At 38.2% G+C, this 13,298-nt stretch overlaps 1 protein-coding gene across 1 annotated transcript in view; it reads right to left on the bottom strand.

Moving 5' to 3' along the window:
- Positions 1 to 13,298, bottom strand: part of nbas (NBAS subunit of NRZ tethering complex) — a gene marked incomplete in the record, with an annotated part of 224,076 nt that overhangs the window by 139,329 nt on the left and 71,449 nt on the right. The window contains 4 exon segments of the mRNA XM_014011983.1: positions 4,876 to 4,938; positions 8,557 to 8,690; positions 8,899 to 9,072; positions 11,441 to 11,626. Of these exon segments, the coding sequence (XP_013867437.1) occupies positions 4,876 to 4,938; positions 8,557 to 8,690; positions 8,899 to 9,072; positions 11,441 to 11,626 (557 nt within the window).

Genomic DNA, 13,298 nt, shown 5'->3' with positions numbered 1-13,298 from the left:
CCATTAAGTCGTTTTAGCAAGATTTGATACAAGGTCAACGGAAAACACAAAGATAAACACAAGTGATATCCGAGAATTGTTGTTGTTAGCAGATCTTGTTCTGACTTTAATCATTCTATCTGCAGATGAACATCATGTCATGAAAACCTAGGCCATTAAAGTATGTCATGAATTACTAGCTTAAACTTAAAAGTATTATTTCCACCACAATAGCATGGCCTTCGAGGCCAAGCAGCTGGAAGCCGAATAGATAAGCACCATTGTTTGGGACAAGGCAGCATTGAATTTTTCTGCTGCTTTTAAAGTCTTAACTGCATCTCTGAAGTGGTGAAAAAAGTTCCAAATAAGCCAAATTCGGGGTCCTCCTCGCTTCTCTCCGTCTAGAGCTTCACCCAGACATAATCCTGCACACCAGAGGCACACTCCTGAGCTGCGATTCTTGTCAGAACCATATCAGTTTGCGATTTACCTCCCCCAACAACTGAGTCTGTGCGCCCCCACTCTGGCAGTGTCCATCCACTGCGCCAGACAGCTTCTCAATGGCCCGGACCACTGTCAGGATCGCTTTCACTTTTCGATAAATCAGTACTCCGCCTCCTCCGATCAACAGAAATCCAGTTATCATAAATCCAAATATATACAAATCTTTCAAGTCTTCAATGGAAAGTGGTGCCAGACACATTAGGTTCCAACTGCCCCAAGAACCACTGATGCGCCCCGCAGCAACCGTTCCGCTCAGACAGCTTCGTTCCCCTTGATCTAATCTTAATGTGGAAAAAATAGTGTCAACCCAATATCAATACTGGTATCCATTTTAAGTATCTGAGGGCCTTTTATTAAAGTATGAGTACTTGTAAATATGCTGGTATCAGGACATGACCAAATACATTTTAAAGATTTTTTGTTTTAAGAAGTTGACTTTACATGGAAGGTTTAGAAGATAAGTGAACCTAATAAACTTGTATTCCCAAAATCCTGACTTTTTCTAAAAAGTTTATTTAGCAACAAAACCCAATAGGATGAGAGGAAGCAGCGAGTACCAGAATTACAAATGCCAATCTAAAAAAAACAAAGAAAGGAAGAAAAAAATGAGAAGGTGTGGCTATAATCTAAGCTGATCATTTTTAGGGCAGCAGAGAAGTCATTTGTAAGACACGGTGCAGATGGAGAAAGCCCTGTGCAAGTTAGGAGAGCAAAATAATAAAATGCATGTCTAAGCAGTTGCACAGATTTGTAAGCATGTGTGTGTGTGTGTGTGTGTGTGTGTGTGTGTGTGTGTGTGTGTGTGTGTGTGTGCACAACAGGAACACGTGGATGCAAGCTGCCTCATGCGACTAAAGGGAAGAGGGTAGGTGTTGGTGAAAGATTAGCATGGCACCCCCTCATCTCAACAGGGTTGCACTGCTACAGATGTTCCTTCTCTGCTGAAACTCATTAACATAGCAAACAGGTGCCTCTGTGTGTTGTTGTGCTTATAGTAGATGTGTTTGTGTAAAACTGGCAAGAGCTGAAACTCTGTGTACATGCTTTTGTTACTTTGTAGGGACAGTTTTGACCATTTTCCCAGTACACACAGCCGTATGAGGACCCATTGTGCCATATGGGGACAAAAGCCTGTTCCTTCTGAGTACAAAATCTGGTTTTGGATTGTGGATTAAGTTCACGACTGAAGTGTGAATTGAGTTTAGGTTTGGTTTAAGTTTAGGTATGTTGGGGTGGTTATGTTTTGGAGTGGTTATATTTAGGGTTAGTCATGTTTTGGGGTGGTTACGTTTAAGGTTAGGTATGTTTTGGGGTGGTTAGGTTTAGGGTTAGGTAAGTTTTGGGGTGGTTATGTTTAGGGTTAGTTATGTTTTGGGGTGGTTATGTTTAGGGTTAGGTATGTTTTGGGGTGGTTTTTTTTTAGGGTTAGGTATGTTTTGGGGTGGTTATGTTTAGAGTTAGGTATGTTTTGGGGTGGTTTTGTTTAGGNGTTTTGGGGTGGTTATGTTTAGAGTTAGGTATGTTTTGGGGTGGTTTTGTTTAGGGTTAGGTATGTTTTGGGGTGGTTATGTTTAGGGCTAGTTATGTTTTGGGGTGGTTATGTTTAGGGTTAGGTATGTTTTGGGGTGGTTATGTTTAGGGCTAGTTATGTTTTGGGGTGGTTATGTTTAGGGCTAGGTATGTTTTGGGGTGGTTATATTTAGGGCTAGGTATGTTTTGGGATGGTTTTGTTTAGGGCTAGTTATGTTTTGGGGTGGTTACGTTTAGGGTTTGTTACGTTTTGAGGTGGTTATGTTTAGGGTTTATGTTTTGGGGTGTTTATATTTAGGGTTAGGTATGTTGGGGTGGTTATGTTTAGGGTTAGTTGTGTTTTGGGGTGGTTATGTTTAGGGTTANTTGGGGTGGTTATGTTTAGGGTTAGTTGTGTTTTGGGGTGGTTATGTTTAGGGTTACTTACGTTTTGGGATATTTATGTTTTGGGTTAGGTAGGTTGGGGTGGTTACGTTTAGGGTTAGGCATGTTTTGGGTTGGTTAGGTTTAGGGTAAGCGATAAAGGTTAGGTTTTCGAAATGGCTGGATAATTAAAATAAGTCAAAACAATGTCCCCATGAGGATAGAAGAACAAGTGTGTGTGTGTGTGTGTGTGTGTGTGTGTGTGTGTGTGTGTGTGTGTGTGTACTTCCTAGTGTCAGCTGAAACCCGCTTTCATTTTGAATGTATTTAGATACAAACCACTTTGCATTTGCTGCTTCATTCATCTACATTTCAGAGTCAAGCAGCTTCAGCATATCATACATATGAACACAAACTGCCCAAGGTGTGTTTGTGTCTGGATGTGTGTGTGAACGGATAAACTGAGCTTTAACACCAGCTTTTCCACTGCTAACTCTTCCTTATCATCATTATCTGTATTCCCATTCCCTTCAGGCTCACACACTCCCACTGACTTCATCCTTATCCTCCATCCCTCGTCCCCATCTCTTCACTGTTTTTTGGGGATTTTTTTCTCCTTAGCTGAGAGCTGGAGGAGAAAAAAGAAAGACCTGCAACAGAGTTGATGCCTTGGGCAGTTTTAACCTCCCTCCGGAGCAGACGATGATCACTTTGATATTCACTTTTTTTTAAAGAAGCTGACTGGGCATCCACGTCTGTTCTTTTTAGTTTATTCCGTCACATTCTTTATTGGGGGAAGCAAATTAATAGGCATTGCTCCACAATGAGCATTTCCCATGTGAGGCACCTCTAATGACAGAAGTGAGGGGGCTGATCTTTTCAACACTTSTAAATGTTGATGTGAATTTTAAAGCGCTGCAGAAGAGACAAGGATTACAGCTGAGTGAATCCTTCATTTTGCTTAAAAACCAGATGAAAATCCCAAAAATATTACATTTGAGCTATTAGGGACAAAAGAGCTGCAGAAAATCATAAGAAAAAAATGCCTGTAAGTCTAGAACTAGATGATTGAGAGATTCCAAATAATCAGCTAGTGACTGGAATCTAGCAGGTTTTAGCTTGACCAGCCGATCCAACAATTGGAAATCTTTCGTTGTTTTTTTCTCCAGTCAGTGAACACACCACCTTCTAAGTTATGCTTTCAACAGCATATCTTCAGCATGAAAGTTTTGACCGAGTAAAACAAGACTTAAAGTTTGCCATTTGTTGAATCTGTGGGGTGTTTAAAAATAAAGTCGGAAGAATCCCAAGAGGTGCAAAAGGCTACTAAATGGAAATTGCATTTTCTCCAAAGGTGCATCTGCTATATTAAGCTGCCTCTCAAACAGTTGACAGTCTAAGTCCAAGCTATGGTGGAAGTAAAAAAGACTTAAGCAGACAGCAGAAAAAAATGATCACAGAAAAGTTTATCTATTTCATCATTTTGAGCTTTCAACCTTTTTTTTATTGTGAAACATGTTGAATTTGGAAATGTCAGTCTGTTGGAAAACATAGGCAGACTAAATTTATCATTTAGGGAAAAACAGTTACAGTTAGCTGAACTAACTGCACTAAATGATAAATGATGTTAAAAATAGTGATAAATAATTTGAAATTAAGGATTATTTAATTAACACTTACTAAAGTATCATTCTATAATTCTATTTATTTGTCAAAATGTCAGCACCCTTATTTTGTCACCGTTTTACTAAAATGCTCCTTTTTTTCAGCGCTGCAAACAGTGCCACACAACAGCTCAATGACAAAGGTTCCCATTGGTTGAGACGTACGATGATTCTCATTTAAGCCAACAGCAATCATGATCCCACCCACCATGACCACTGGGTTTGTGTGTGTGTTCATAGCCAATAAACAGAAGTACAAAAATTACTGCTGTTACGCGCTGACAGGGTTAACAACATCAACATGCCCAGCACTAATTTAAACACTTTTTCGAACAAATATTACTCTGGACACAGCTTTATTTCGTTTTGTAAACATAGGTCTGCAGAAAAATAACATGAATWTCCTGTGATAAGATGCACTTAAATGTTTTATACAGAACCTAAACAAACAAAATAAACTAAATAAACTGAGTAAATATACTGTAATAATCTTTGTGGGAGGCATTTATTGTTCCCCTGGTTAATAACATGGCAGAAATATGTCATAGATTTATATTGTTTGAGAGCAAGATATCAGAAACCTGGTGCCGTTTTGTTGAAAACGTCTGTAAACATTGTAATATTAATGGACAGAAAAATGTTCAATTTAATAAAAAAATATGAATACATCGTATTCTGTTAACTATAATTTTAAAAGRTAAATCAAAAYCAATCTAAAAAAATGTTACAGCACTACAGATATCAGAACTGGCCTTAAAAACTATGATTGGTGAATTTCTACTAGCTTTTATTCAATCCTTGTCTGTGAAATCTGAGTGAGCAAACAWTACGACACCTGAGATGCTTTTCCAGTTTGTCCACCTGGTCATGAAGCGATGCAGTGATGTCTGTCTTTGATCTGAAAAATATTAAAATGAAACAAAACTTACAAAAAGTACTTGAGGAAAAAAGTGGAAAACATCTTGTACAATGACATGGTAAACACTGTGTGTGTGTGTGTGTGTGTGTATGTGTTAATACAATGTGTGAGAGTGGCAATAATACTGCTTGTCCTTAAAAACACCCGTTTTCTCCTACATTCCTTCTTCAGACTTACTCTCTAATGCTTCGTTTATTTCTGCTTTTCACGCTCTCTAATGGTGGAGGCAAGTTATATTCTTCTGGGAAGATTTAGACCCACTTAAGCAATCCCACAGAAAGAGATAATATTTAAACTATTAAATGAGTGAAATCATGGATTCTAGCCTAACCTACAAACTTGCAATATTCTATGTGAAGCAGTTTTAAAACATCAATAAGTCAAAGAAACCACTCCTGGGAGACATGTTAAGTTGAGGTTATTGCATATATATGATTCAGCTTTACAGTGTTGATCATTATAACACTGCAGAAAATAAAATCTGTCTGTAAAATGGTRAGAGCTGCAACAAAATACAGTAATATACTCATTTAGAAATATTTTATAAAAAGGTAAAATGTTAAAATTTAAGTGCGATAAAATGGAAATTCAAAGGAAGCATGATTGCTTGCATTTAATTCTGATTTTTTATATAGTTCAACTGTATTTATATTAATATTAAAGTAAAAGCATCTTAAAGTGTAGCTTCTATACCAACATATGTCCAGTAAATCTGTTAGGAAAAGTATTTCTTAGTGGAACTAAATGAGATCAAAATGTTTTTACAACATATCCAACTCTACTTTACCCTTTATTATCATTTTTTATATTTTGTCACCTAAACATTCAAAAAGAATCTTATCTTACCAAAAAATTACTTTGGTAAAAGTTGAAGGAATATTACTTGAGTAAAAGTCTTAAAGTATCTGAAACTTTTTTGTACTTCAGTATTAAACGTAAAAGTATTGATTTAAAATGAGCAGTTAGATTTTCTGTAATGACATGTTTTAGAGGTGACCCCCCCACCAAAAAAATGCAGAAATTACTATATTGAATTAAAATAATTAATTTATGTTGAATTTAGGATGCACTGGTCTAGCTGTTTCAGTTTATATGCATATATCAAGGCTGCACAAACCTTTTCCCCAAAATTAAAATCTATCTGAGGGCTGCGGCCAAATGCAATAATATAATTCATGAAATAYAAATACTTCTTAAGTACAGTCCTTTTATTTKAATGATTATATCCTGCTGGAGTATGACATCATTTGTTTGTGTACAAACTAATACGGTATCAGAATTTTATATATTTATACTTTTCATTCAACCAAAATTGAATTCACTATCTAGGAGGCACAGTTTATATGGATAGAATTTGTTTTTTACAATAACAAGCTGGAATGAAAACAAGTAAAAATGAAATAAAACTAACAACTTTCTACTTCTTGCCTTTTTTAATGTAAGGAGTAGAAAGTRCAGATAATTGTGTGAAAATGTAAGAAGTAGAAGTAAAAAGTAGGCTGAAAAATAATTACTCAAGTACAGATACCCAAAAATTCTACTTAAGTACAGTAAAGAAGTATTTGTACTTAGTTACTTTACAACTCTGCCTACCCATCCATCCAGCCATCCAATCAAGTAAAAAAATAGTTTAGGCCTTCTAAAGTAGGGTTCTGTTTAAAGGTTGGTCTACAGTTCTAACTGGACTGATGAGCTTACGGCTAGTTTTAGTTGGGTTAAGTCCAAAACGAACTGCTGCAGTCTACAGACAACTGCAATTTCTAAAATTTCCTAGGTGTTCGGGTGAACATTCTTTTATAAACCTCATTTTATGAGTATTTACAGAAATGTTTGCATTTCTTTGCAAGCACACATAGCAGCAACAGCTATCTGTGGCACTTACAACTGAAATATACTGTTTCTGCCTAAATAACTCATGTCAAACTAACAGTGAAGTTTATAAAATATCTTTCACATCAACATCCATGAAATTTTAAAAAGATGGGGTTGTTTTTAGACTATTCCACCAAACATAAGTTACTGAAGCAGCTATCTACAACATGTAAGATATTATTTGCTCATAACCGTTCCACATTATCTCACTTCAAAATATCTAAATCATGCCTTTACAGTAAGTGTCAGATAACGTAGTGCCAATAATCCAACCAATGACTGGTTTTTAGACTTCTTTAGGTTCAAGGTTTGCAGACTGGACAGCTTTTTAATAGGCGTTAGTGAATTTAATTTTAGCTGGACTGATAGTAGATCGTGTGCGGTGGTTTGATTTTGTTTTAATGCCCACACCTGGTTCAGATTTACCGCCAGGACTTGTGCCAGAGTGTTTGGACTGAATCTGGGACATCCCTCTTACTGCACCTGGGGCAATTATCCCTCTTAACCTGCTGGATTTGGGCCAACAGAAGGTCAAATCCTTTTGGCAATGATGCATAACACCAGTGGGGATTATTAAAAGTCATTTTTCATAGTTGTAAGAAACAGGAACTAAATTCCATTAATTGAGGACCATTATCACTTTTATTTATGTATTTATTTGTCCATGTTCCCCAAATATTGGCTAGTTTATTTGTGGGATTTGGATGGACGTTTGCCCGAAATTTGACAAAATCCCCTTAAGGCTTCCTGGAAAATTGTGGTCGTAAAAACCCAGAGAGGAGAATCCTAAAACGCATCGCCTCCAGCCACAGCTGTCACCCCGCATAAGAACAACACCTGCAGYGAGAATTCGTTCGGTTTATTATAATAATGCAGCTTGGTTGAGAGGAAGCTCGAGCGATTTCATTGCATCTTGTTTCAGTGCTGTTTACTCCCCGCTGTGAGCGCGCCTCGGAAAGGCATACATTCACAGCGTGGAGCGCCGCGGCAGGGCAAAAACGAGCCTGATGAAAAGAGCAAAGGGCGCAGTTGTTACAAGTTATGAGGACCTGCATGCAGCCACCTGACAGGAAGAAACAGCTTTCAGCACAATGGTACCAATTCAATTACACAATTAAGGTTGATTCTGTAAGAGTAATCCATCTAAATGTGAGTCATTTCAATTAATTTAGCCTATTCTAATGCTCTGCGGGTCGACTGTATCAATCATTCCTCTTTTTCTCCCCATATATATTTACCTAGAAACCACCCATTCTAATTTAATTCTACTGCAAACCCACACAGCCTTCTGGGAGCTTACAGAGAAGGTCCTCTTGTCAGATGAAATAAAATATGTTACAGAAGATGTGCACAGAGTGGAAGCCAAAGCAATATCAGGACATAACGTATGGATTGTAGCATGGCTAACTGATGGCTCCTTGGAGTACAAGTTGAGCAAATAAAAGAGAAGGAGGAGGAAAATATAGGTTCACGGGGAGAGAAACAGGGCTGGTAGTTGGGTTTATTTATAGGCCTAAAGAGAACTGGAAGAGTCGAAGGAAAGAAAAGAGAGTACAAATTGAGATTATATTAGATTCTTGTGGACAAGACTGCAATGAACTGCTTTTACATCCTGACATTACAGTTTAAACAACCAAGATGAAGATCAGTGCTGGCATTTGAGGAGTGGGAAAATGTATGACCAGCGGTGTTTCGTGTGTATAATCATGTGTGTGTTTGTCTGACCCAAAGCCCCTCTGCGGCAAACACTCCAGGATGTCGTAACACAGGCTGAGCTGGTCGTCTCTTTCGCAGCTGTAGATGCACTCCAACGCCACCTCCATCAGCTGGTCTGGATCTCCAATAATCCTCTGCTGGCACTTGAGAAGATGACACAAGAGCCACTGTTTGAATTTGCTTACAGTTTGTGTGAATATACATATTGAAGTACTGCACCAGTTATTTTTTAAGAGCATTCATGTGTGATTCATGTGTGAAGTTTGACCATGGCTGTGTCTGGTGTTATAAGTGTTGGTCCAGAAATCTCACACACAGACCACGTTGTTTGTGCGTTTGTGTGATACTGACGTTCGGTTTGGAGTGCTGGAAGATGATGAGAGGCAGGGTGAGGTCCTGCTGGGCCAGGCCCACCAGGTACTTTGCGAGCAGAGATTTGGCAGCACCCACGTTCTGGCCCTCACAGCGGTGCAGGAATGGCACCATCCACTGGAAAGCATCTTTCACATAGCGCTCAAGGCTGGACTGTGTATAAAAAATTTAAAAACACAATATTTCTTGTTCAGTACTTCTTAACAAAAGCCCAAGAATCTCAAAATATTAGAGGTCTGTCAAGGAAAAATGAACATTTAAAAACAAAACTGAAAAGCAAGTTGAGAAAAAGCTTTTACACACTGTGACACTTGCGAAGAGTTTGTTCCTAAAGGCATCTATAGATTGGCTTTGGTTCAATTTACACACTTTTTAGAAACCGTAAATTATGTTTGCATAATTAGAAAGTGTCATTTGCTTCTGTCTCTTAGAACCATTTATGATTATCTAAACGATGATGACATCAAGGTTGTGTGAAGGTCAAATCATCAGTTTTGTCTTCTTGTTGCTCAGGGTAGTTTCTTATGATGTTTGTTGTGTTTGTGTACCTGTATTTGTTGCCCATTTAGGACCCTTTCTGRTTATACACACCTAACTTGTCAATACCAGTAGWGTTTATGGGGACCAAAGACRGGTCCTAATATGGTGGAACTCCATTTTTGTGTTGGGGGTTAGATTTGGGGTTAGGGGTCAGGGTTGGGCTATAAAGACAACTGAAAATAAATGAAAATCAATGAGGGATCCTGAAACGTGTGCGTGTGGGTATTCCCTATGTGGGGACCATTTTTGGCATACACACTGACTAAGCCTAGTCCCCATGAGGGGAAATGCCATTAATGAGTCAGGGGTTCGGTTTAGGACTAAGATGTGAATTGAGTTTAGGTGAGGTTTTGGGTCAGCTATGTACCTGTGAGGTTAGGTTTAGGGGTCAGGTTTAAGCTGTAGAAATTAGAAGACAATGCAATGTCCCCATAAGGGTAGCTGTACTAGACTGTGCATGTGTGTGTGAGACGTCCTTATTATGCTGGTGAAGGAGCTGCGGACAAAAATAATAAATCAGAAATCTATGATTAATTTGATCAAGAACTTATTTAACTTATTTGGGAAAATTACATTATTTTGATGTTTTGATTCGTCTTTTATGTTTTTGAGAACACTCCACAGCATTTTAAACTATACGTATGTGAAAACCATCCATTAGGGGTGGCAATCTTTTACTATCTCACGATTCGATTCAGATTTTTGGGGTCACGATTCGATCCATATACRTATATAAAAATCTATTTTGGGACATTTTAAATTGATTCTGAATCTTTGTAAATAAGAATCACGATTCCGATTTAAAACAATTTTTTGGTGCACCCCTACTATCCATGCAATTAAACCTGAACAGAAACCATAATAGCTGCAGGATAGCATGTAAATGATGCTAAAGCCTGCAAAGATGCATGCCAAGTTCATTTGAGGGCTTTGCACCCACCCTGTGAGACAACCCTGACTCGTGATATAGAGATGAAAAAGCTTTGACAGGAAGAAAAAAAAAAAACAACACTCAGATGTTAAATGTGAGTTTGCACACCCACGCGCAAACATTTTCATTCTGCTGTATTGCCTCTGTCAGGGGGGAAAAAATAGACAGACACAAACAGAGAGGGAGATTTAATCTAGGCAGTTTGGTAAACATCAACAAACGTCCACACACACACACACACACACACACACACGCACACACACACACACTCACTGAGCGCCCAAAGGGAGTTCCAGTCAAACGACGTGCATTAGTGCAGTCAACAACATTTGTTGGCTGCCTGCCTGTATGGCGGATCCTACTGCCAATGGTGCTTACAGGCTAAAGCTGGCAGTTATTAGCTACAATTTACAGGACAGCTCATATCATGTACTCCAGGGGGAGTTGTAACTGTACTACCTGCAACGGAACCTTCTGCTGCTGCAGCTGGAAAGCGAGCTGATATCCTTAAATGTCACCTTTTTTTTATTTTCTTCCATAACTTCTTTTTTTATTCATTTATTTTACAAATTGTATGACATTTATTTTTTATTCAAATAGAATTCACTAGATTTTCTTTAAAGATTAATTAAAAACAAAGTTATTCTGTGGAGCAAGACCTAAAATTGGTATGCTTGTTTGTCTTTGTGTCTATGGTGTATAATGATGTGATTGTGATGCTGTATTTCTGAGTGTTTTATGTGCTGCAGAACAGGAACCTGCTGTAAAACAGCAATTATGCTGAGTCAGGCTTGATTTTTAGTAATCTTTTCCTGTTAAATCAATAAATCAAATCAAATCAAAGTACTTTTGTGTTTGTCCACAAAATGAAGTGTTGCATAGAAGCAGAAATATAAACARAGGGTGAGTATTGGTAATAACGTCTTGTAGCTTTTAAGCATTTATGAAACAAAGTTTTACTGTRTGAAGAAAGTACATTTAAGCCACCTTTTTATATCAAAGCACACTGTAGAAAAGAAAGGGGGGCCCATTAGTGAGACTGTCACTTACATTTTTCATAAGCAGRTGGAGCTTGTCGATGTCACTGAGCTGCTGCAGATCCTTCAGTGTCACATTCAGTTCGCATGACGTCTCATACACGAGTGTTTCCAAGGTGACCAAGTCGTCACACAAGCGCTCCAGTCCTGGGATCTTCCGCTCCTTTCCCAGACGGACCAGAGACAGAGCACAGTCCACCTGACAGATATGGGCAGAAATAAAATTGTAAATGAAAGAAAAGAAAGAAGAATGAATATAAAACAAAATGGAGAATATTTGTATTACATAAACAACTGGTTTCAGAAGACTGGGCCATTGGTTAGTAGGTTTGGGCGGTATGATGATATTTTGGTATGCCATGGTATTTAAATATTATAAATGTATAAGTCACATGAGGTGATGCACMAAATTTCCACAAGGCTGCTATGAAAACTGGGACGTAAAAACTTCGGTCTCTTTCAGACGACAAAGAGAAGAGGAAAGAGGGGACAGAGACTCCCCCACCTGTTGCATCTCTCTACCTCCAGGCGAGGTAGTGAAAGAAAAATTAGAACTCCTAAAATTGTGGGTCGGTGTAATGCTAACGGACAGGTTCAGGGACCACCCAGCCACATTTCCTTTTTCTTCCGAGACCCACAAGCACCTTGCTGCAGACGAGGAAATAATTACAAACTTTATTGGCACACCGACTGGCTAAAAGTACGCAGCAATACGAATACAACCATGGGTCCGTGTACATTCAGGCAGTACACAGACCACCATGGTAAAGATCAGATTATTTTGAAACTTAAAACCCTAGAAAAAGGTACTTTGTCATATTTTGATGTGTGTGACATAATAAGGGCCAAAAATCATTCTGCGATTTTTTTTTCCATGCCTCTCTCTGGCTCTAGAATGGCAAGTTATATGCCTGTAATTCCTCACAAGTAGCCGTTTCTCTATTAAATTTTAATTACTCAACACTCCATAGACTAYCCCCCTGGTAAAATYGTATACTGTTGTATTTTCAAAGCTTATACCACAGTATGAAAATGATCAATATATTGGTTAATATGTTCAGTCAGTCTTGATTAACATTTCTCTGCTAAGTGGTTTTAAGTGGATTGTTTCAAATAAAACTCAAACAATTGCTGTGCTGTTTCAAAATGTTTTTAGTTCAGAAAGTGGGCAGACTCAATAAAATTGGTAGATTTGTGCTACATCAATATTTAAAAAAATCCTATCTTGATAAGTGCAATGGGGCATGGGCAAAAAAACAAAACAAATCAACAATATTCCAACAAATTCAGAACAAACAATAACTACCAATCTTTACTAATACCAAATCTTTACTCCTTCCACCATGAAAGAGACGATTTGGGGCTTCCTGCTGCTTGGATCAATACAATTCCATCCAGAAGAGCAACCAATCAATACGCGACCACCTATACACTGGCAGCACGTCCAGCCAATCGATGCTCCCCACCTGTGGATGTTAGCCAATCAATAGCAGATGCCACTAGGCCTCTAGGTGATGATTGCTTTCTCTTCAGCTTTTAGAAAAGAAGTCTTTTTTTGGCTCCAAATATTTTATTTGACAGCTTTTGCAACTCTGTCAGCTTTACTCACTTTTTTTTTTTTACTGAACAAGTAATTACATGCATTTACAAGGTTATAAACACACAAAAACCATAGAAATACCAAATTTGCCTTGATTCACAGCTGGAGTAATTAGATACAAGAGGAGAGAGGGGTCTATTGATTCAATTGTAGGGAAAGATCCTCCCCATCCACTGAACCCCCCTCCCCACCTCTCTAGAGAGATTTCATGTCTTATTGCAGACAATTCAGATGTTGAAATCTAACACTTTAATTATATTTGCTTCCTCTC

The sequence above is a fragment of the Austrofundulus limnaeus genome, unplaced genomic scaffold, assembly GCF_001266775.1.
Source record: "Austrofundulus limnaeus strain Quisiro unplaced genomic scaffold, Austrofundulus_limnaeus-1.0 Scaffold86, whole genome shotgun sequence".
Classification (NCBI taxonomy): Eukaryota; Metazoa; Chordata; class Actinopteri; order Cyprinodontiformes; family Rivulidae; genus Austrofundulus; species Austrofundulus limnaeus.
The sequence above is the reverse complement of the archived record's forward strand: the minus strand, read 5'-3'. Positions and strand labels throughout refer to the sequence as shown.